The 23,761-nt window shown below is 41.8% G+C and overlaps 1 protein-coding gene across 5 annotated transcripts in view; it reads left to right on the top strand.

The window, feature by feature from the left end:
* Positions 1 to 23,761, top strand: part of KLHL18 (kelch like family member 18) — a 62,104-nt gene that overhangs the window by 18,303 nt on the left and 20,040 nt on the right. For all 5 annotated transcript variants that reach the window (XM_054481910.2, XM_054481912.2, XM_054481911.2 and 2 more), the window contains 2 exons: positions 16,703 to 16,833; positions 19,589 to 19,729. In XM_054481910.2, the coding sequence (XP_054337885.1) occupies positions 16,703 to 16,833; positions 19,589 to 19,729 (272 nt within the window). The remainder of the gene's footprint in view (positions 1 to 16,702; positions 16,834 to 19,588; positions 19,730 to 23,761) is intronic.

Genomic DNA, 23,761 nt, shown 5'->3' with positions numbered 1-23,761 from the left:
ATGTCTTTTGCCCATTTTCTCATTGGATTGCTTTTTTTTTTTATTGTTGAGTTTTTAGAGTTCTTTACATATTATAGATACAAATAGATCTTTGTCAGGTATGTAGTTTGCAGATATATTTTTTAGTATGTAGATTGTCTTTTAATTCTAACTGATTCTTTCACAGAGCAAAAGTTTTTCATTATGATTTAGTCCAATTTTGTTTTTTAATGGTTTGTGCTTTTGGTCTCATGTCTGAGAACTTTTCACCAAGCCCTAAGTCCTGAATATTTTCTGCTATATTTTATTCTAAAAGTTTTATAGTTTTAAGTTTTATGTTTAAATCTTTGATCCATTCTGAGTTAAGTTTTGCCTCAGGTGTGAGGTATAGGTTGAAGTTCTTTTTTTTTTTTTCATATGGATATCCAGTTGCTCCAGCCCCATTGATAGTTGAAGAAACTCTTTTCTCCATCTAAATGCTTTTGTACCTTTGTCAATAAGCAGCTAGCCATTCTTGTGTGAGGTTACCTCTGGGTTCTCTATTCTGTTCCATTGTTCTTTGTTCCTGTCCCTTCACCAATATGACATGGTCTTACTGTAGCTATGTAGTTGACCCTTGAACAATGTGGGGGTTGGAATGTTGACCACCCCCTGCCCCCATTCAGAAATCAAAGTGCAACTTTTGACTTTCCAAAAACATAATTACTAATAGCCTACTGTTGACTAGAAGGAAACCTTACAGATAACATAAACAGTCAGTTAACTTTGTTTTGTTTTGTTTCTTCTTCTTCTTTTTCAGATAGGGTGTTGCTCTGTCATCCAGGCTGGAGTGCAGTGGCATGATCATAGCTCACTGCAGCTTCAACCTCCCAGGCTCAAGCAATTTTCTCACCTCAGCCTCCCAAGCAGTTGGGACCACAGGTGCACACTACCACTACCATGCCCAGCTAACTTTTTTATTTTTTTTTAGTGACAGGATCTTGCCATGATGCCCAGGCTAGTCTTGAACTCCTGGCCTCAAGCAATCCTTCTGCCTAGCCCCCTAAAGCAGTGGGATTACAGGTGTGAACCTTTGTGCTCAGCTTATTAACATATATTTTGTATGTTATGTGTATTATATACTGTATTCTTATGATAAAGGAAATCAGAGAAAATAAAATCTTATTTAAAAACTCATTGGCTGGGCGTGGTAGCTCACGCTTGTAATCCCAGCACTTTGGGAGGCCGAGGTGGGCAGATCATGAGGTCAAGAGATCAAGACCATTCTGGCCAACATGGTGAAACCCCGCCTCTACTAAAAATACAAAAATTAGCTGGGTGTGGTGGCACGCACCTGTAGTCCCAGCTACTCAGAAGCCTGAGGCAGGAGAATTGCATGAACCCAGGAGGCGGAGGTTGCAGTGAGCCAAGATCGCGCCACTGCACTCCAGCATGGCGACAGAGCGAGACTCTGTTTCAAACAAACAAAAAAAAACATAAGGAAGAGAAAATATATTTACTATTCATTAAGTGGAAGTGGATCATCATAAAGGCCTTCATCACCATCATCATCTTCACATTGAGTAGTCTGGGAGGAGGAAGGACAAGGGTTGGTCTTGCTGTCCCTGGTGGCAGAGGCGGAAGAAAATCTGTGTACAAGTGGACCTACACAGTTCAAGCCTGTGTTGTTCAAGGATCAACTGTACATTGTCATTTCTGTCTGACTTTTTGCTTTTTCATTTCTCCAAACATTTTTCTATATGGTACCAATTCTTTTTCCACCATTTGTTTTAGTTTCAGTGCCCGTATCATAGAAGAGTCCATGTCATAAAAGAAACCATGAATAATTGAAACTCTTTTGCCAAGTTGTCTAATGTCAATTTGTTTTCTGGCACTGCTTCTTGAATGTCTTCCTTGTTGTCCAGCACTGGTTTGGGAGCTCTCATCTCTATCAGATTGTCTTCTATTAATTCCTCAGGTATAGTATCAATTAGCTGTTTAATTTCTCAAAGATCTATATCTTGAAACTCTTCACCCCTCACGTTTTTGCCATATTCATGATCTCTTCCATGATTGGCTATGTCATAAATCCTGTGATGTCGTGTACAACAGCTGAACAGCTTTCTCCAGCAGGAACTTACTGTTTCAGTCTTGATGGCTTTCACAAGCTTTTTCTATAACAATGATGGCATCTTCCATGGTATAATCCTTCCAGGCTTTCATGATGTTCTCTCTACTAGGGTTCTCTTCCATAGCATTGGCAATCCTTTCCATAGAGTACTGTGTATAATGAGCTTTAAAGGTCCTGTGACACCCTGATTTAGAGGCTGAGTTAGAGACATTGTGTTTGGGGGCAGGTAGACCACTTTGATGCCTTCATAGGTGAATTCTTGGGGTTCCAGATGGCCAGGGGCATTGTCCAATACCAAAGAACTTTAAAAGACCATCCCTTACTGGCAAGGTACTTCCTGACTTTAGTGACAAAACTTCAAAGGAACCAATCCAGAAAAAGTTTTCATCATCCTTATCTTCTTGTACAACCAAAAGACTGGCAGCTGGTGTCATCCTTTCCCTTCAAGGCTCAGGGCTTAGCAGCTTTATAGGTAAGCTCTCGTTCTGTCACCTAGGCTGGCTTCAAACTGCAGGGCTCAAGCAATTCTCCTGTCTTGGCCTCTTGTCTTGGGATTATAGGCATTAGCCACTGTGTCTGACCAGAATTTCATTCCCTTTTTAAATGGATTTTATTTATTTTATTATCATCATTATTTTTTGAGACATGGCCTCTCTCTGTCACCTAGGCTGGAGTCCAGTAGCACGATCATAGCTCACTGCAACCTCAAACTCCTGGGCTCAAGTGATCCTCCTGCCTCAGCCTCCCGAGTAGCTGGGACTACAGGCACATGCCACTATGCCCAACTAATTTTTAATTTCTTTTTTGTAGAGATGAGCTCTATCCTGTGTTGCTCAGGCTGGTCTCGAACTGCTAGCCTGAAGTGATTCTCCCACCTCAACCTCCCAAAGTTCAACTTTTATTTTTTTAGAGCAGTTTTAGTTTCACAGCAAAATTGAGTGAAAGGTACAGAGATTTTCCTTATATCCCCTATCTCTACATACACACATACAATGGCTAACAATGTTGAACATCTTTTCATGTGCTTGTTGGCCATTTGCACTTTATTCTTCTCATTCAAAATTGTTTTAGCTATTCAAATTCCTTTGTCTTTCATATAAATTTTAGAATAATATCATTTATAGCTATAAAAACAATCTTGCCGGTAATCCCAGCACTTTGGGAGGCCAAGGTGGGAGGATCAGTTGAGGCCAAGAATTCAAGATTAGCCTGGGCAACATAGCAAGACTCTGTGTCTCCAAAATAAAAAATTAGCTGGGTATGGTGGTGTGCATCTTGTAGTCCTGGCTACTCGGGAGGCTGAGGTAGGAGGATTGCATGAGCCCAGGAGTTTGAGGCTATAGTGAGCTATGATTATGCCACTGCACTCTAGCCTGGGCAACAGAGCAAGACACCCAAGTCCTGTACATTGGTTTGTTAGATTTACACATAAGTGTTTAATTTTTTTAGTGATTGTAAATGTAATTTTATTTTAAATTTTGGTTTCCAAGTGTTACTTGCTGGTACATGGAAAACACAACTGATTTTTGTATGTTGATCTTGTGTCTTGTAACTTTGCTGAACTTACTTATTAGTTCTAGGATTATTTGTTTTTTGCAGACTGCTTTGGATTTTCTACATAAACCATAAATAATGTCAGGCCGGGTGCCGTGGCTAACACTTGTAATCCCAACACTTTGGGAGGCCGAGGCAGGTGGATCGCTTGAGCTCACAAGTTCAAGACCATCCTGGGCAACATGGTGAAATCCCATCTCTACAAAAAATACAAAAATTAGCTGGGTGTGGTGGTGCGCACCTGTAGTCCCAACTACTTGGGAGGCTGAGGTGGGAGGATGGCGTGAGCCCAGGAGGTGGAGGTTGTAGTGAACTAAGATTGGATCACTGCACTCTTAACTTGGGTGACAGAGGGAGATCCTGTTTCAAAAAAAAAAAAAAGAAAGAAAAAAACCATAATGTCATCAGCAAATAGGGATAGTTTATTTCTTATTTTCTGATTTGTATTCCTTTTATTTCATTTTGTTGCCCTACTGAGCTTGCTAGAACTTCCAAGAGTGTGTTAAATAGCAGTGGTAAGAGTGGACATTCTTGCCTTGTTCAGCATCTTAGGGGTGAGCGTTCAGTGTTTTACTAGAATACTAGAAGTTTTTTGTAGATGTTCTTTGTCAAGTTGAGGAAGTTCCCCTCAATTCCTAGTGTTCTGAGAATTTTTATCATGGATGAGTGCTGAATTTTGTCAAGTGGTTTTTTTTGTTTGCATGGAGAGGGTCGTTTCACTTCTTTTTTCTTGAGTCTATTAATATACTGGATTACATAGATTTATTTTCAAATATTAAGTCTGCCTTAACCCGGATAAACCCTATTTGGTTATGGTATATAATTATTTTTATATATTACTGAATTCTGTTTGCTGATATTTTGTTAAGGATTTTTGCATATATATTCATGAGGGATTTTGGTCTGTCCTTTTCTTTTTTTATACTGTCTGTCTGGTTTTGGTACTAGGGTAATACTGCATAAAATGAACTTGGAGTTATCCCTTAATCTTCTATTTTCTGGAAGAGATTGTTTAAAATTGGTATTAATTCTATTTTAAACATTTGGTAGAATTATCTGGTGAAACCATATGGACCTGTAGATTTCTTTTTCAAGCATTTTAAAATTACAGATTTCGTTTTCTTGTTAGTTATAAGGCTTTTCAATTATTCCCCCATCTTGGGTAAGTTGTCATTTTCAAGAAATTGGTCAATTTCATCAGTTGTCAAATTTATGTGTAGAGTTGTTCATAGTATTCTCCTGTTATCATTTTTATGATTGTGGGGTCTGTAGTATATTGACTGTTTCATTCCTGTATTGGTGATTTGTCTTTTCTGTCTTTGTCAGTTTTATCAATATTTTCAAAGAAGCATCTTTTTGTTTCATTAGTTTACTGTTTTCCTGTTTTTAATTTCATTGATTTCTGCTCCTTTTAATTTCCTTCCTTCTGCTTGCTTTGAGTTTATTTTTTCTCTAGTTCCTTGGAGAGGTAGTTTGGGTTATTCACTTGAGACTTTTCTAATGTAAGCATTTAGTGTCATAATCTCACCACTGCTTTAGATATGTTGTATTTTCACTTTCATTCATTCAATGTATTTTTAAATTTCCGTTCCTTTTTTAGAGACTCCTTTTTGACCTATAGACTATTTCGAAGCATGTTGGACCTTTGATGGATTCATGGGTTTATTTTCCTAATTTACAGATATTATTTTCTATGTATCAAATATTGCAAAATGCAAATATCATTGTAAGAGAGGAAACATTTTTGACATGGTCAAATTCCTGCCCTTGGGGATTTTACATTGTGTTGTGTGTAGCTTTTAATTCATTCATTTTCACTGATGAATAATGTTCCATTATATGAATATAAGAAATTAGGATTCTCCTCTCAATGGTTATTTAGGTGGTTTTTTGTTTTGTTTAGTTTTCTGCTTTTCTGAATAGTGATGTAAACATTTTATTACATATTTTCTGGAGCGTATGCATCTAAGGTATATAGCTAGGAGTTAAATTGCTAGGTCATTGAGTATGTGCGTGTTCAACTTTTCATGATCATGTTAGTATTGGCATTATTTTTCAAAGTGGAAATTGTATAAATTTACATACATTCTAGCAGTGCTTAAGAGCTCTTCTGTCCATCCACATCATCATCAGTTTTGGGTATTATTGGACTTCCTAATTGGACTTCTCCTGGATGTGAAATTATATCTCATTGTGATGCTAGCATTTCCCTGATTATTACTGAAATTGATCATCTTTTCCTTTGTTTTAGACCATTCTGTTTCATTGTCTATGAAATACCTAGTTTTAGGTAAGCTTAAAGCTCACTTTTTTTTTCAAATTATGATTCGTTGATTTATTAGAGTTCTTTATGTACTCTGGATACTAATTATTTGTTGGTTTTATGTTTGCAAATATCTTTTCTCACTTGTAACTTGTCTTTTTTTTGAGATGGAGTCTCGCTCCGTCACCCAGGCTGGAGCGCAGTGGCAAGATCCTGGCTCACTGCAACGTTCGCCTCCCAGGTTCAAGCGATTCTCCTGCTTCAGCCTCCCGAGTAGCTGGGATTACAGGTGCATGCCACCACACCCAGCTAATTTTTTATATTTTTGGTAGAGACGGGGTTTCAGCATGTTGGCCAGGCTGGTCTTGAACTCCTGACCTCAAGTGATCTGCCCATCTCAGCCTCCCAAAGTGCTGGGATTACAGGCATGAGCTACCACACCTGGCCTGGACAGAAGTTCTTAATTTTACTGTAGTCAAATATTGAAGTCTTCTCTCATAAGGTTAATGCTTTTTGAATTCTTGTTTAAGAAATCCTAATCTCAAGGTCAAAAAGACCTACAATATTTTCTTCCAAAATTTTGAAGTTTTGCCTTTAATGCTTAAGATTTTTCTTCTTTTTTTTTTTTTTGTATTTTATAAAAAAAATAGAGACAAGGTCTTGCCATGTTGCCCATGCCAATCCCAAACTCCTGGGCTCAGGCAGTCCTCCCACCTCGGCCTCCCAAAGTTTTGGGATTATAGGCGTGAGCCACTGTGCCTGGCCATTAAGGCTTTTTTCTATCTGGAATTGATTTTGGAGTGTGATATGAAGCAGAAATTCAATTTGATTTTTTTTCCATGTGGATAACTAGTTGTCCCAACACCATTTTTTAAGTGGACTCTCTTTTCCATATTATCTGCAATGCCATTTCTGTCATTTATCAAGTTTACATATATATGGGATGTATTTCTGACTGCTTATTCTGTTCATTTGGTCGGTTTGTTTCAGTACCACAATTTCCTAATTTCTATTGCTTTATAAGTGTTGACATCTGATAGGGCAGTTCTGCCTACCTTATTCTTTTAAATTTTTTTTAGGGATTAATTTTTCCCTACTGCTTCTCCATTGTATAGACTTATTCTTACCCAACAGCTTCATGGCCTTTATGATTCAAATATGTGCCTCAATAAAATTATGGATTACTACTTATCATGCACTTTCAGCATCCTTTGTGACTGTGTTAAAGCTTAATCTTAACCCCACTAATCCCAAGGGCATTCTTTCCATGCAGTCTGGGCACTTAACTGTTCTTAATGCTTTATTTATATTCATTATGAGCTCCTGAAGGTAGGAACAGTAGTATCAAAATGTTTTCCATCAAAGAGAAATCTACTCTGGGTATATCTTTTACTTTCTTTGGGAACACCTGTCTCAGATTACTCCCAACTCAGATTTTGCTGGGCTGCTTTACTGTTTGAATGCTGAGCCCCACCTGCCTGTGGTAGGGAACAGAATTTGTGTTGAGCAGCCCTGTCTGAGGTAGCAGAGCTGGTGAGGACCTTCTGATTCCATCCAGTCTCTATGCCACGTTGCCTGTCTGGTGGACCTAACATTCTCTGCTACCTCCAGACATCTTCCTGCTTCTCTTCTCATTTCCTTTCTGTGTACCTCCCTTCTGTGTCTTCTTTGCTGATACATCCTCTACTAGCTGATCTTTAGATGTTGAAGTTCTTCAAGGCTGTCTTATAGCCTCTTTTCTTCACACTTCGAGTTCTCTCCCTAAGTGATCTTTTTTCTGTCTTCACTGATTATTTCCAAAAGTGTTATTTGAGCCCAGACTTACCTCTGTATTCCAGACTCGGCCATCCACTTTCTACATAGTCTCTGTTTAGATGCCTCCCAGGCACTCGGTGTCAGCTTGTCCAAAACTTTATTTGGTCATTTACTCCTGACTTTGTCCTTCTCTGTTGTTTCTGATCTAAGTATATGGCACCTCCACATGCCAGATAGCACCAGTAACCTGGAAGTCATCTTGATACCTCTTTTCCCTCACTCCCACATCTACTCAGTCACCAGGTCACAGCGGTTCTAAGGTCAGCATCTTTCCTGAGTCTGACTTCTCCTTTCCCACTGCCACCATCCAGGCCGAGCTCAGCTCTTCTCTCTCTGGACCAGGCAGTGGTCTCCTGGCTGGACTCCTAGCTGCTACTCCTGTCCCTCCAGTTCATACTCTATCTCCACAGAGTGGCCTGGTCAGCTTGGAATTAATTTCTTCCTTAGTCCTTTTCCCCGGTTTCCTGATACTTTTTTTTTTTTTTTTTTTTTGATCGGGAGTCTCGCTCTGTCGCCCAGGCTGGAGTGCAGTGACGTGATCTCGCCTCACTGCAAGCTCCGCCTCCCGGGTTCACGCCATTCTCCTGCCTCAGCCTCCTGAGTAGCTGGGACTATAGGCGCCTGCCACTTCGCCCGGCTAATTTTTTGTATTTTTAGTAGAGACGGGGTTTTACCATGTTAGCCAGGATGACCTCAATCTTCTGGCCTCTTGATACTTTTAAAGTAACACGTAGAATTCTTGAGTGTCCCATCTATTTAGTCAGCCTCACATCATATCACTTTGCTTTTCATAGCTGTTCTTGAATCATAGAAGCCACTGATCTCAAACATTTACCAAAGGAATAGTATTTTCATGATTTTAAAAACCAAGTATAGGCCAGGCATAGTGGCTCACACCTGTAATCCCAGCACTTTGGGAGGCCGAGGCGGGTGGTTCATGAGGTCAGGAGATCAAGACCATTCTGGCTAACATAGTGAAACCCCATCTCTACTAAAAATACAAAAAATTAGCCGGGCATGGTGGCAGGTGCCTGTAGTCCCAGCTACTCAGGAGACTGAGGCAGGAGAATCGCTTGAACCCGAGAGGCGGAGGTTGCAGTGAGCCGAGATTGCGCCACTGCACTCCAGCCTGGTGACAGAGCGAGACTCTGTCTCAAAACAAACAAACAAACAAAACAAGTATAGTAGAGTTACAACATATGAACATTTAAGTTACCTGTTGACTGATATACCTAATCTCCTTCCCCCTTGTGTAACTCCATCACTTCTTTTAATTTACCAAACAAAGCTGTTGACAGGTGTTAAAGTTTCAGGGCCATAATAATAAAAAATAAAATAGAGGCAAGCAGGAGTACTGCATTTTCAGTCTTCAGAGTGTATTATGCAGAGCCCAGCTCAGGAAGAATTCTGTATCTACTCTTTGTAGAAGCCAAGGGGCATGAATGCTGAGTCTTTGCTAGTTTTAGTGGAAGTGGTTTAGTCTTTCTCATTTGAATTGATCTTTTTTTCTTAGAAGCAAATTTGGGGGTGTTGTACATACCTAGGAAGTCCCATGATTGCCCCAAATTTACTTTGTAGATGCTATTCATTGCAAATAATTTCACAGTGGTAGTGTGGGCATGGGCACTAAGTGTTTGTTGAATACACAAGGAGATCTCATGTCCTGATCTAGCCTCAGCAGCTTCCATGTGTATTCGTGGGTGTAGCTATTTTAGTGTAGAGTGTTTTGTGTATACCATAGGTTCATTTCTTTCTTTCTGTCCTATCTTGGACTTTGAACCTAACTCTAATACTTTAAATCTACTGTCTGATTCCATTTCATTGATAATATTTTATAAGAAGTATATTTTTAGAGGTGGGTATGTAGCAAAATGTGACTAAAGGTAGAGATGTATGCTAAATAGCCTTAAGTTTTGTAACCAACCAGTTATGTGTTTCTTACTGATGAATTTTTTTGAAAAAATTGCGTGGCACCAGTTCACATGTCTTTGCCACCTTAGAAGTGGGGAAGAGAGGAGATTTGAGGTAATTGCAGATCAGTGGAGAAAGTGGCCTTTGCATGGGCCTGTGTAATTCTAGATATTAATTATAGGAAACCCACTTACCCTCTTATATAAGCTATAGTTTATATTACATTTATTGGTAAGAAAATAATATTTTTATCTCCCATTCACTTTGTCCTCCCCCTGCCCCCCGAGAGGCTAGGTTTCATTATGTTGCCCACGCTGGCCTCAAACTCCTAGTAACTGAGATCCAAGGCATGTGCCACCATGCTTAGTTTAGTCCTTTTTTTAAATGGATGTTTTATTTTGAGATAATTGTAGAATCACATGCAGTGGTAAGATAATTCAGTGAAATCACACGTACCTTTTAAATTTTTTTTTTTTTTTTGAGATGGAGTCTCGCTCTTTCGCCCAGGCTGGAGTGCAGTGGCACAATCTCGGCTCACTGCAGGCTCCGCCTCCCAGGTTCACACCATTCTACTGCCTCAGCCTCCTGAGTAGCTAGGACTACAGGTGCCTACCACCACGCCCAGCTAATTTTTTGTATTTTTAGTAGAGATGGGGTTTCACTGTGTTAGCCAAGATGGTCTCGATCTTCTGACCTTGTGATCCGCCCGTCTCGGCCTCCCAAAGTGCTGGGATTACAGGCGTGAGCCACCGTGCCCGGCCTAATTTTTTTTTTTTTTTTTTTTAGTAGAGAAAGGGTCTCACTTTGCTGCCCAGGCTGGAATGCAGTGGTGTGATTATAACTTCCTGTGACCCCGAACTCTCAGGCTCAAGCAATCCTCCTGTGTCAGCTGCCTAAGTAGCTGGGACTACAGGCGCACACCACTGCACCCAGCTAATTTGTTTTATTTTATTTTTTGTAAAAACATGGTCTTGGCATATTGCCCAGACTGGCCTGAAACTTCTGGACCCAGGCAGTCCTCCTACCTCAGCCTCCCAAAGTGCTGGGATTGCAGGCGTGAACCACCATGCCCACAACTTTTTCCTTTTGCCCAGTTTCTTCCAGTGGCAATATCTTGCAAAACTATTAAGCCAGAGGAACTGAAAGTACAATATTGCAACTAGAATATTAACATTGGTATAATTCATTAATCTTATTCAGATTTTTTCAGTTTTACTTTTATTCGTTCTGTGTATATGTATATTTAATTCTATGTAGTTTTATCACGTGTAGGTTTTTTATTTATAATTTTTTTCTCAATTGACTGAGAACTCAAGCTGAGAGAAGGTATGCTATTTATTAGGTCCCTCTCCAATTCCACCAGTAACAACCTAAGCATAATTCCTTCTCTTCACATAATAGCTACCTGACATTGGGTGAGCTACTTAACTTCCAAATCTTGGTTTTCTCATCTATAGAACATGATTCACAGTAGCTGCCTACTGCAGAGGGTTGCTGTGAGGACTGAAATGAGAAAATGTGCAGCATGGGTACTTGGCATAGTCCGTGGCATACAAAAGGAGCTCAATAAATGATCATCTCATTTTTTTTTAAAGTGACGTTTTATTTTATTTTTCGAGACATTCTCTTGCTCTGTTGCCCAGGCTGGAGTGCAGTGACAATTATAGCTCACTGCAACCTTGAACTCCTGGACTCAAACCATCTTCCCAAGCATGCACCACCATGCCTGGCTAGTTTTTTGTGGAGATGGGGTCTTGCTGTGTTGCCCAGGCTGATCTTGAAAATCCCTGCCTCAAGAAACCTTCCCACCTTAGCATCCCAAAGAGCTGGGATTAAAGGCATAAACCACTGTGCCCAGCAAAAAATGAGACCTGTAAAAACTGAGATTACAAATGAGAGTGTTTGGGTTTTTAAAAGCTTTTCACAAAAGTGTAGTTATCACAGGATTGTAGAATTGGAAGGCCTCTAAGTAGTCACTTAATAGTTTTAAAACCAGTCCAGGACCCCCCTAAGTGTTCTTAGCTCTTATTCTTACGCTTATTTGTTTTTTGTCTTTTTTTTTTCTTCCTTTTTGTGGAGAACGGGGTCTCGCTATATTGCCCATGCAGGTCTCGAACTCCTGGGCTCAAGCTATTCTCCTGCCTCTGCCTCCCTGAGAGCTGGGATTACAGGCATGAGCCACCACGCCCTGCACTTAGCTCTTATTCTTTATGATAAAAGAAAATCTGCCTTCCTGTAATTTTCTAGATCTGCCCTAATCCATGTGATAGCCCTTCTAGGATTTGACGACAACCATCATGTTCCTCCTAAATTACCTTTTCCAGACTATCCTTTAGCTATTCCTTATAAGATGTAGCTTTCAGACTCTTGCCCATCTTGGTCTTCCTCATCTAGACAAGGTCCAATTTGTTGTTCCCCTTAGCTGAATACAGAACTGAAATGTAATCAGGCTAACATATCCCAAGATAGGCCTATCTTCTCTGTAGCTGGTTTTTTTTTTTTGAAACCAGGTCACTCTGTTGGTGCACATACAGCTTGTTCTTTTGTCTTCTGTTTATTTTCTAGATGAAAAATAAATGCACAGCAGTTAAACACAGCCAATTGAACACACATTTAACTTTCATTCCCCTCCATAACCCCATTAAAATAGTAGTAAGAGGGGAAGGACATATCAGCAAATGAGAAATCAATGGAATATTAAAGCCAGAGAGCATGTGTAGAAGACTTAGTGGGCCAGAGGAACTGAAAGTGCCTCCCAGGGGGAGAAACTGAGAAGGAAGAGGATTTCTAGTGTAGAACCCTGGAATAGTTCCAGAATTGGAGACACCAAATACTGAAAACAGGAAGATTACTTGGAAGTCTGTATGAAAGGCAATTAGATGCCTGCACCCCCTCCCCCACTCTCTCAGGAGATAGGAAGTTTAGTCTTAGATACTGAACCAGAGGCTCCGAATCAGGCACACCAAGCATAGGAGAAGCGGTGCAATATGGAGCAAAACTGAAAATAAGGACTTTAAGATAAGAGTTATCAGTAGTGCATGGTAGAACCATCCCCCTCTTATACCCAGTTTCCAGAATATCTGTAGGCCGACAGATATTTCCCTGCAAGAGAATGGAAGATCTTGCTCTGATAAAATTAACTCCAGAGAAAGAGTCCTAAAGATACTGAATACTTCCAGGGGTCCTCAATCAAATGGCCGATTCTTGCCTGATCATCCTAATGTGACGCCCACAAATCAACAAGCCTACCCCCTAGCCAAGTGTCACCAGACATTTAAAGAAAACCTCTAACATAGGAGACAGAGATCAAAACAATTGGAAGAGAAAATATCTCAGGAAACAGTAAAAGCGGAGAGATAAAGAAGAAAAAAAAGTTGTAACTATATACTACCTCAGGAGAGATTTGAGAAAATATTGCATTCGTGAAAGATGAACAGGATTCTTTTAAAAAGGAAGCTTTTGAAAACAAGACCTCTAGGAAATTAAAAATATGATAGCCAGTATAAAAACCTACAACACAGAAAGATTGTAAGATAGGGTTGAAGAAGTTTCCTCACTGATAGACCAAATGAAAGAGATGGAAAGTGGGGAAGAACAATAAGAAAATTAGAGGATTATTCCAAGAAATCTAACACCTGACTAATAGAAATTTCTGAAGAGAAAAAATTACAATAGGAGGGAGGAAATTATCAAGGATTAAATGGCGTGAAGAGATTTTTCCAGAACTGAAATAATGTCTGTAGATTGATACAGCACAATAAAAGAAAACCAATACCAAGATACAACACTGAAATTTTAGAACTACAAGAATACAGAGAAAATCCTAAAGGCTTCTAGAGAGCACAGTTACATACTTAGAGTTAGGATTCAAAATAGCATTCGATTTCTCGATAACAACAAACTAGGCCAGGTGTGGTGACTCACACCTGTAATCCCAGCTCTTTGAGAGGCTGAGGTGGGAGGATTGCTTGAAGCCAGGAGTTTGAGAACAGCCTGAGCAACAAAGCAGGACCTGTCTGTACATATATATATATATATATATATATTTATATTTTTATATATATATAATATATATATTTATATATAAATAAATATATATAAATAAATAAATATATATATATAAATAAATAAATAAATATATATTTATATATAAATAAATATATATATTTATATATATAGTTACAACTTTGTTTCTTCTTTATATATATATTTATGTTTATATATATATTTATATATATATTTATATTTATATTTATATTTATATATATATATATTTTTTTTTTAAACATAGCCAGGTGCACACTAGCATGCCTATAGTCTCAACTACTCAGGAGACTGAGGCAGTAGGATTGCTTGAGCTCAGGAATTCAAGTCCAGCCCAGGGGACAGAGTAAGACCCCATCTCTAAAAACAAAGAACTAGAAGACAATGGAGCAATACTTTCAAAATTTTGACAGGAAAAAAGTCTAAACTTTGAATTTTTTAACCAACTAAATTATTATCTAAGCTTGAGGGTAGTAAAGACATTTTCAGACATTGTACATAGACGCCCATTTTATGAGGCTCTACTAGAAGACACATTTTTATTTGTTTGAGATGGAATCTCGTTCTTCTTGCCCAGGCTGGAGTGCAATGGTACGGTGTCTGCTCACTGCAACCCCCGCCTCCCAAGTTAAGCGATTCTTCTGCCTCAGCACCTCGGGTAGCTGGAATTACAGGTGCCCGCCACCACGCTGGGCTAATTTTTTGCATTTTTAGTAGAGACGGGGTTTCACCGTGTTGGCCAGGCTGGTCTCGAACCCCTGACCTCAGGTGATCCACCCGCTTCAGGCTCCCAAAGTGCTGAGATTACAGGTGTGAGCCACCACGCCCAGCCTAGAAGACACTTTCTACCAGAACAAGTGAATAAATAAGAAAGAGGACTATGTGGGGTTCAGGAAACAGGGGTGTTAGTATAGGTGAGGGAAACAGAATTCCCAGGAAGAGTTCCAGTAGATAATGTCTCAAGAAACAGACAACTTAAAACAAACAACTGATAGAGTACCTGAATGAATATATTAACCAGAGTTTTATGCTCTAGGGAAAAGAAAAATTATACAAAAAGGAAATATACTCACAGTATACGGCATGGCTTGGCTACAAATAATATTTACATAGGCTTAATGCAACTCTTCATATTAATTTAACCAAAATTTGACGTAATTATATTGGAAAGATAGGGAGAGTGTATGGGGTAGTACATGAAGAAAGGTATCAGGACAAATTCTTAATCTTCCATAATAGGAATTAGATTAGTAATATAATAGTTATCTTTTGCCGCATAACAAACTACACCAAAATTTGTGACTTTTTTGTTTTTGGGACTCCAGCCCAGGCAGGAGTGCAGTGGCATGATCTTGGCTCACTGCAGCCTCTGCCTCCTAGGTTCAAGCAACTCTTCTGCCTCAGTGACCCAAATAGCTGGGATTACAGGCATGCGCCACCACACCCAGCTAATTTTTGTATTTATTGTAGAGACAGGGTTTCATCATGTTGCCCAGGCTGCTCTCAAACTCCTGATCCACCCTCAAGCGATCCACCTTCCTTGGCCTCCCAAAGTGCTGGGATTACAGGCATGAGCCACCCTGCGCCCGGCCCAAAATTTAGTGACTTAAAGCAAGTATTTATTATCTGACAGTTTCTGCGGGCCAGGAGTTCAGAAGCAGCTTAGACATTTCTCACAAAGTTGCTGTCATCTGAAGGCTTGACGAGCTGGAGGATGCTCTTCCAAGCTCACTCAGGTAGCCGTAGAAGTCTTCAGTCTTCTTCATATGGGCCGCTCTTAAGGATATGTTATTTAGCTTCTCTTAGAGCAAGTGATCCAGAAGAAGAGGGTAAGAGGAATTTCAGTGCCTTTTATGACCTAGCTTTGAATGTGACATACCATCATCACTTCTGCTATATTCTGTTTGTCACATAGACCAACCCTGACATGTTGTGGGAGGGGACTGCACAAGAGCTATTTAGAGGTTGGGTACCACAGGGAATAACTCAAAGTGAAAAGTCAACAAGTAATAAGTAAGCATATTATTTAGAAAGATGGAGAAAAGTCCTAGAAGCAAGAGGTTGCCCCTGGGAGTAGGAATCACGGGCAAGGAATCAAGAAAACAGAGACTGCTAGTTGTTGTTTTTTTCTTTTGTAATAAACCTCATAGAACAACTAAGAAATTTGAGTAAAGGCTGGGTGCGGTGGCTCACACCTGTTTAATCCAAGGATTCGATCTTCCAACCTCAATCCTTGGATAAACATGACACAAAGAGATGAGCATCAGATAGTGAGATTCTCTGGCATTTCACTAATGTGGAACCTGATAAAAAGGAAAAAAGGACTGTTTTGCTCTTCCTGGAGAATAGAAAGTTCTTGATTGGAAATGTTTATATAGCTTGGAGCTATAAATGGCTTATTGAAGGGAAGAGCCTTTTGGCAGGTAGTTGGAAAACACTTTATAGAATTCCTCAGGCTAAGGGTGTGTCAGTGAGGATTTGACACTCACTGGAGGAAGAGTTGGCCTCTGTCCCTGCTAGCCATACAGAGCAGCAGCCAGTCCACAACACCAGTGTATCTCCTTATGCCCCCGCCTCCAGCCCAGTCACTACATATTTACTCCTCTTGAGGAGCATACTGTTAGGAGCACCAGCGTTCTTGGACCATTTGTCTAGTCCATCTGCCTGAGGTTGGGATAAAGTGTTACAGGAATCAGGTATTTGAGTTGGTGGAGTAGCTGAAAGGGGTGCATTGGAGACTACCATATAAGTAAAAACAATTACATGAAACATTCAGGCTTAAATTTTTTAGCTATTTTAACACTTCATTAAAATGTATTGTTTACATTCTTCTACTGTAACCGAGTATATTGCATTTAAAATACTTCAGGGTCATCATGCTAAGCCTTGGCCTCCATGCCCTGGGATGCCTTCAACGTCTTTGCAGTGGGCAGTGGGGTATGCTGTGGAGGGGGGTGGGTTTTTTGTTTTTTTTTTTTTTTTTTGCATTCCTCAATATCTGTCTTTGTATTTTACTTTGCCCACAGATTGGGGACCACAAATTCAGTGCTCACCGGATCGTCTTAGCAGCCTCGATCCCGTATTTCCATGCTATGTTTACAAATGACATGATGGAGTGCAAGCAGGATGAGATTGTAATGCAAGGAATGGACCCAAGGTACTGAATCCCACCATTAGATTTTGCAGGCTGCTTTCCAGGTGCAGTTTCAGCCTGTGCACGGTTCTGTTGAGTACCTGCAGCAGGACACAGTGTCTAATAGCCTAGCTCTACACAAATAATAAGTGATTAATAGGCAGATTAGAACCTCAGCCAGTGGTCTGAGATAGGGTTAAAATGAAGGGAGTTTTGATGCTGCTGTTTTTACCCTACTATAAGAGAAATACATTTAATAGGACCTAGACTCCATGATTTTTTTTTTTTTTTTTTTGACTGGGGCTGGGTTTAAGAGTGGTGGTATATTATTCTGTGCACTTTTCTGGGCTAGTCATTTTAGCTGACAAAATAGTTCTTCAAATAAGTGTCTTCATTTATGTCCCTTCTCATCAGTCTAGAAGAGTGTTGTCCACTGGAGGTTTCTGCAGTGATGCAAATGTTCTGTTTGTATTGCCCAATATGGTAGCCACTAGACACAGATGGCTACTGAGCACTTGAAATATGACTAGTGGGACTGAAGAACTGAATTTTAAATTTTGTTTAATTTTAATCAATTTAATTTTAAAGTTAAATAGTCACATGTGGCTAATGGCTACTATATTAGACAACACAGGTCTAAAAGGTGGCAGATGTTATGGTTATTTCATGGTTCAGAAAATTGAAGCTCAAGGAGATCAAGCCCAAGGTTATCCCCTTAGCTGGTAGTCAGTTATTGCCCAACCTCTTAATCTGACAGTGGTGACAACTAGGGAGAAAAGAGCTAGGAGACTGTGTGTTACCCTCTGGATGATCAAAGTGCCCCAATACCGGAAGAGGATTTATATACCCATGGCAAGGCAGAAATCTCAGGTCAGGCCAGGCAAGGTGGCTCACGCCTGAAATCCAAACAATTTGGGAGGTCAAGGCGGGAGGATTGCTTGAGGCTAGGAGTTCTAGACCAGCCTGGACAACGTAAACCACATCTTTATAAAAAAAATTGTTTTGAATTAGCCGGGCATGGTGGTGCACACCTGTAGTCTCAGCTACTTAGAAAGCTGAGGTGGGAGGTGAGCCGAGGAGGTCAAGGCTGCAGTGAGCTGTGATCACACCACTACACTCCAGCCTGGGCAACAGAGAGACCTTGACTCTTAAAAAAGAAAGAAATCTTAGGCCAGTTACTTATGAGGAAAGACATAGAAGTAAGGTGTCCAAGGGCAGTTGTGCCCTCCTATTCTCTGAGGTGTGTGTCTGAAGGAGGCATGCTCGTCCCATGAATAGTCCAGAAGCTTCATTTAACAGAGATTGCCTGAACATCCATGATGAGCACAGCTCTATCATATATCTGAGGTATAGCAGTGAGAAAACAGCACCTCTTCTCATTCTGCCAACCTTTTTTTTGGGGGGGGTTGGGGGGGCAATGGAGTCTCACTCTTGGCACCCAGGCTGGAGTGCAGTGGTGTGATCTGGGCTCACTGCAACCTCCACCTCCCAGGTTCAAGCAGTTCTACTGCCTCAGCCTCCCATGAGTAGCTGGGATTACAGGCACCCGCCTTTTTTTTTTTTTTTTTTTTTTGAGATGGAGTCTCACTCTGTTGCCCAGGCTAGAATGCAATGACATGATCTCTGTTCACTGCAAGAACCTCCACCTCCTGGATTCAAGCGATTCTCTTCCCTCAGCCTCTCAAGTAGCTGGGACTACAGGCGCATGCCACCACGCCCGGCTAATTTTTGTATTTTTAGTAGACACAGGGTTTTGCCATGTTGGCTAGGTTGGTCTCAAACTCCTGACCTCAGGTGATCCGCCCACCTCGGCCTCCCAAAGTGCTGGGATTACAGGCGTGAGCCACCGCGCCCGGCCTCTGCCAGCTTTCTAGTAGTGATTTGGCAGTCACCAAGTACATGCATGGTATGGCTAAGAGTGAAAGTGATATGAGAAAAGTAAAGCAGAGTAAAGGCTAGTGAAGGATGGTGGAGTCTGTGCTATTTTCGGGTGATCAGGGAAGGCCCCTGTCATGGGGTGGCATTTGAGCTGAGACATCTTAATTGAAGTGAGGGAATGAGCCATCTGGGGGAAGAGCCCTCCAAACAGGGAGCAGTCATTGCAAAGGCCCTGAGGTAAGAATATGTCCAGAATGTTGGAATCAAGTAAGAAAGGGAGAAAGTGGAGGTGAGGAGGACAGACAGATGGAGAGGGACCAGAGTACATGCAGCCTTATAGGTGGAATTTGGATTTCATTTTCAGTGTGAATTGAAAGCAGAAAAAATGTTAGAAATCTCATTCTAGAAATTTACCCCAAAGAAATAATTCAAAAACGTTCTAACAGCAATAAGATGGTAATAGCTATTATGCTTACCAATAAAGGAAATAAATGATAGCATATTTGCATGTTGAAATATTATATAGCAGCCACTAAAAACAATAAACACGAAGACAGTGTAGCAACATGGGAAAGTCTTGATAAGTATTTTATGATTGTATCCATATAATTCATGCATGTAGGCGATCAAGGACTAAAAATGAATGTAGAAAAATGACCACTGTTGACTTTTTCAGTAGTGAAATTGTAGGTGATTGTGTTCTCTTTTTTAGAATTTTCTGTAGGGCAATGAAGACAACTTGGTAGAATGAGTTTTAGGCTGTGGTGAAGTAGTTACTCCATTAGATAGATTGATCTCAAAGGGCATGGGCTAAGTAATGTCAGTTCAGTTAGGGCCTGAGTCTCCCGTGGGCCAAGACTCGTCTCTGAAAGCACCTCACAGCTTTCCCTCTTTCCTCTAGTGCCCTGGAGGCTCTGATCAACTTTGCCTACAACGGCAACCTTGCCATTGACCAGCAAAATGTCCAGTCATTGCTGATGGGGGCGAGCTTCCTGCAGCTGCAGAGCATCAAAGACGCCTGCTGCACATTCCTCCGAGAACGGTGAGGTGATGTGGTGGGCCTGGTGAAGAACATGACTGTTTCATTTCTGGAATCTTCTGCCAGTTTGCTGAGTTCTTGGGACCATATATAGGTTTATGAAGGGAGTGAGCTGGAAAGGTTATTCTGCAGAGCTTACATTTCTTGAAATCAGTTTGTAGCAGTGCCCACTTCTTTAAGACGAATTTTTTCAGAACATGATTTACGTAGTCCAACTTGCCCTTTCCCTTGGCTTGACATGTACATTTTCTGTTCCTCCCTCTCCAATCTCACCAGCCACTAATTTAGCTGATTTCTCACCAAACTGATTTGTGCAGTGCTCCCCTACTGTTCCATAGCCATCTCCATCTTTGTTTAGGTACTTTGCCCTCTGAATTTCTTTTCTTTTCTTTTTTTTTTTTGAGACAGGATCTTGCTCTGTCACCCAGGCTGGAGTGCAGTGGTGTGATCTCGCCTCACTGCAACCTCTGCCTCCCATGTTCCAGCAATCCTCCCACCTCAGCCTACCGAGTAGCTGGAGCTACAGGCATGTGCCACCACACCTGGCTAATTTTTGTAATTTTTTTGGTAGAGATGGGGTTTTGCCATGTTGCCCAGGCTGGTCTCAAACTCTGCCCACCTTGGTCTCCCAAAGTGCTTGGATTACAGGCATAAGCCACTGCTCCCAGCCCTCTTTGAATTTCTTGACCTTCCTTTTCATACTTCAGTTATTTAAGAGCCTACCCAAATTTCACTTCCTGGAATTCTCTATCCTCCTTAGTCCACTGGGAACTATCATTGTATGCACTTTAATGGTTGGGACCATGGATTATACCCCCACCTATTTCCAGTGCTTGGCAGTGGGCCTCATGGGTCTCCTATGGCCTTCTGCCTGAGCAGTTAAGAAGGCTCTCCCTCCCCCTCAGGAGCCAGAGCTCTTGGTCATAAGGTAAAGGCCTTTTAACCAGCAGAGGCTTGGGGATGTGGGTTAGTGCTGGGCCACACACAGGCAGGAGGAACCCAAACAGCACCCCTGTGTCTGTGGTGCTTCGCACACCCAGCCTTCACCTGAGCCTACTCTGATCACTAGGTAGCTGGCCTGTCAGCATTCCTCCTGACTCAGATCTGCCCTCCGAACCTCATCCCCTCATGGAGCTGACCTCCCCTCCCCCATTCTCACTCCACCTATCCAGTTCAGTTAGCAGCTTATGGACCACACCTGCTAACTATTCATATCCTGCCCACACGGTGCTCATGGTCATCACACTGAGTACTGCTGTGTGTGCAGCTAGTCAAATAACCGTGGTAATGATGCCTAAGATTTAGTGAGGGGCTCATCTGCTGAACACTGGGTAAAAAGGGTTTCATCCTGAGGTAAGTGGTGCTGTTCACAGTTTTATAAAGACCTCGTAGTAAGAGTAAAGCTGCGGAACCAAGCTTGTCCCTGCTCTGGGATGCCTTCTGGGGCAGGCCAGAGGGCGCGTATGGAGATGTGAGGAGCACACACTATCTTTCCTGCTCGTTTGTGAGCTTTTTAAGACACAGACTGGACTTCACACAACTTGGAAAATGACTTCCTGTTTTCTTTTCCTTTCTTTCTTTCTTTCTTTTTTTTTTTCTGTAAGATAGAGCCCCAGGCTTGGAGGCCTTGGGCTTCACCACTGCTGAAATGACTTTCTGTGGCTAAAGTAGGATTAATCCTGGAAAGGATTGTTGGCGAGCCTCGAATCTTCACCAATGGACAACAGCTCCACATAGGGGGTTTTTGAGATTGTCACTGTCAACACTGGATACAGGCTATGTTGTAAAGTACTGTCATCTAAAAGTTGCTTAGAAAAGTGATTTTTAGGCCATATGAGGTGGTTCATGCTGTAATCCCAGCATTTTGGGAGGCGAAGGCAGGAGGATTGCTTGAGGTTAGGATTTGCAGACCAGCCTGTATGCCAGAGCAAGACCCTGTCTCTACAAAAAAAAAAGTTTTAATTAGTCAAGTGCAGTGGCTCACGCCTATAGTCCCAACTACTGGAGAGGCTAAGGTGGGAGAATCGCTTGAACCAGGAGCCCAAGGCTGCAGTGAGTTATAATCACCTTACTCCAGCTTGGGCGACTGAGCAAGACTCTGTCTCTAAAAACTAAAAAGAAAAAAGAAAAGTCATTTTTAGGCCAGTGCAGGTTTGCATGCACCAGTAACATTTTAGGAGTAAGTACTTACGCATAAACCTGATGTTTTCAGTCTATCCTTGACATTTTTTCATTCAGCCCTTCAGGACCCCTTCTGAGACCTAAACCTATACCTCTCCTATTTCCTGCCACAGACTCCAGAGCCATGGCCTGCTTTCTGTTTTCTCTCCAGTAATTCCTGTTATTGTCTCTGTTCCTTGGAATGATTCTCCCTGAGCCTGGCTACAGAATGTGGTGGTGTCTCCCGGCTCCCCACTTCCTATGTGCCCTTGAGGGTGCATCATTTTCTTTTTTTCTTTTTTTTTTAAGGCGGAGTCTCGCTCTGTGAGACGGAGTGTCGCTCTTGTTGCCCAGGCTGGAGTGCAGTGGCGCGATCTCGGCTCACTGCAAGCTCCGCCTCCTGAGTTCACGCCATTCTCCTGCCTCAGCCTCCTGAGTAGCTGGGACTACAGGCGCCTGCCAGCACGCCCGGCTAATTTTTTGTATTTTTGGTAGAGATGCGGTTTCACCATGTTAGCCAGGATGGTCTCGATCTCCTGACCTTGTGATCCTCTCGCCTCAGCCTCCCAAAGTTCTGGGATTACAGGCGTGAGCCACCACGCCCGGCCGAGGGTGCATCATTTTCAAGATTTGATTGCCAGCGACTTGAGGAAAACCATTCTGAGCACCAGTGGAAAAGATATGTGACAGCACAGAGAAGCCACAATGCTATCAGAGTTCTTAAAGCCACAGTTCCTGAGGCTGCTCAGTCTATTACATCTTCAGCCTGCTGCTTTTTTTTCCCCCTGAGGCTGGGGTTGACTTTTTCTGGTGGCCCTGTTTCCGGCCTTCAAATGTATGGGCCTCCTTGCTTTTAGGCAAGCACTGGAGTTGTGTATTTTCTTTCTTTTTTTTTTTTTTGAGATGGAGTCTCACTCTGTCACCCAGGCTGTAGTGCAGTTTCGTGATCTCGGCTCACTGCAACCTCTGCCTCCCGAGCTCAAGCATTCTCCTGCCTCGGCCTCTGGAGTGGCAGGATTACAGGTGCCTGCCACCATGCCCGGCTAATTTTTGTATTTTTATTTATTTATTTATTTTTGAGACAGAGTCTTGCTCTGTCACCCAGGCGGGAATGCAGTGGCAAGATCTCAGCTCACTGCAACCTCCACCTCCCAGGTTCAAGCGATTCTCCTGCCTCAGCCTCCCGAGCAGCTGGGACTACAGGCACGCGCCACCACGCCCAGCTAATTTTTGTATTTTTAGTAGAGATGGGGTTTCACCATGTTGGCCAGGCTGGTCTTGATCTCCTGACCTCAAGTGATCCGCCCACCTCGGCCTCCCAAAGTGCTGGGATTACAGGCATGAGTCACCACACCCAGCCTTGGAGCTGTGTATTTTCTGAAATTCTCTCAGAGGTAGATTGGAACATCAAATGCATCAATGAACCACGTCAGTAACCTATTTAATTCAAGTCACTGCTTCCTGCCTCTGATAAAGCATTATGTCTTATGCTGGCTTCTTGCTTCCAAAGTCAAGCTGTGTCAGCAAGGAAGAAGGTTTTGATGTGGCTAATGAAAGATGTGGGTCTCCATCAACCCTGTAGCTGTAGGTTTATTTTCCCTCATATCTCCCTTCTCCTCTGGCATGGGCCCCTTTCCTGCGTGGCCGCTCTCCTTCCTTTTCTCCCACTAATTGCCTCACAAACAGGCTCCTCACATCCCCCATCCTCTTGGATGTAAAAGCCCAGTTCAGTTAAGAAGGTGTGTTTTGGCTGGGTGTGTTGACTCACACCTGTAATCCCAACACTTTGGGAGGCCGAGGGGGGGTGGATCACCTGAGGTCGGGAGTTCGAGACCAGCCCGGCCAACATAGTGAAACCCCATCTCTACTAAAAAT

Source organism: Pongo pygmaeus, chromosome 2 (genome assembly GCF_028885625.2).
Source record: "Pongo pygmaeus isolate AG05252 chromosome 2, NHGRI_mPonPyg2-v2.0_pri, whole genome shotgun sequence".
Classification (NCBI taxonomy): domain Eukaryota; kingdom Metazoa; phylum Chordata; class Mammalia; order Primates; family Hominidae; genus Pongo; species Pongo pygmaeus.
Note: the sequence above shows the minus strand (reverse complement) of the source record. Positions and strands in the feature narration are given on the sequence as shown.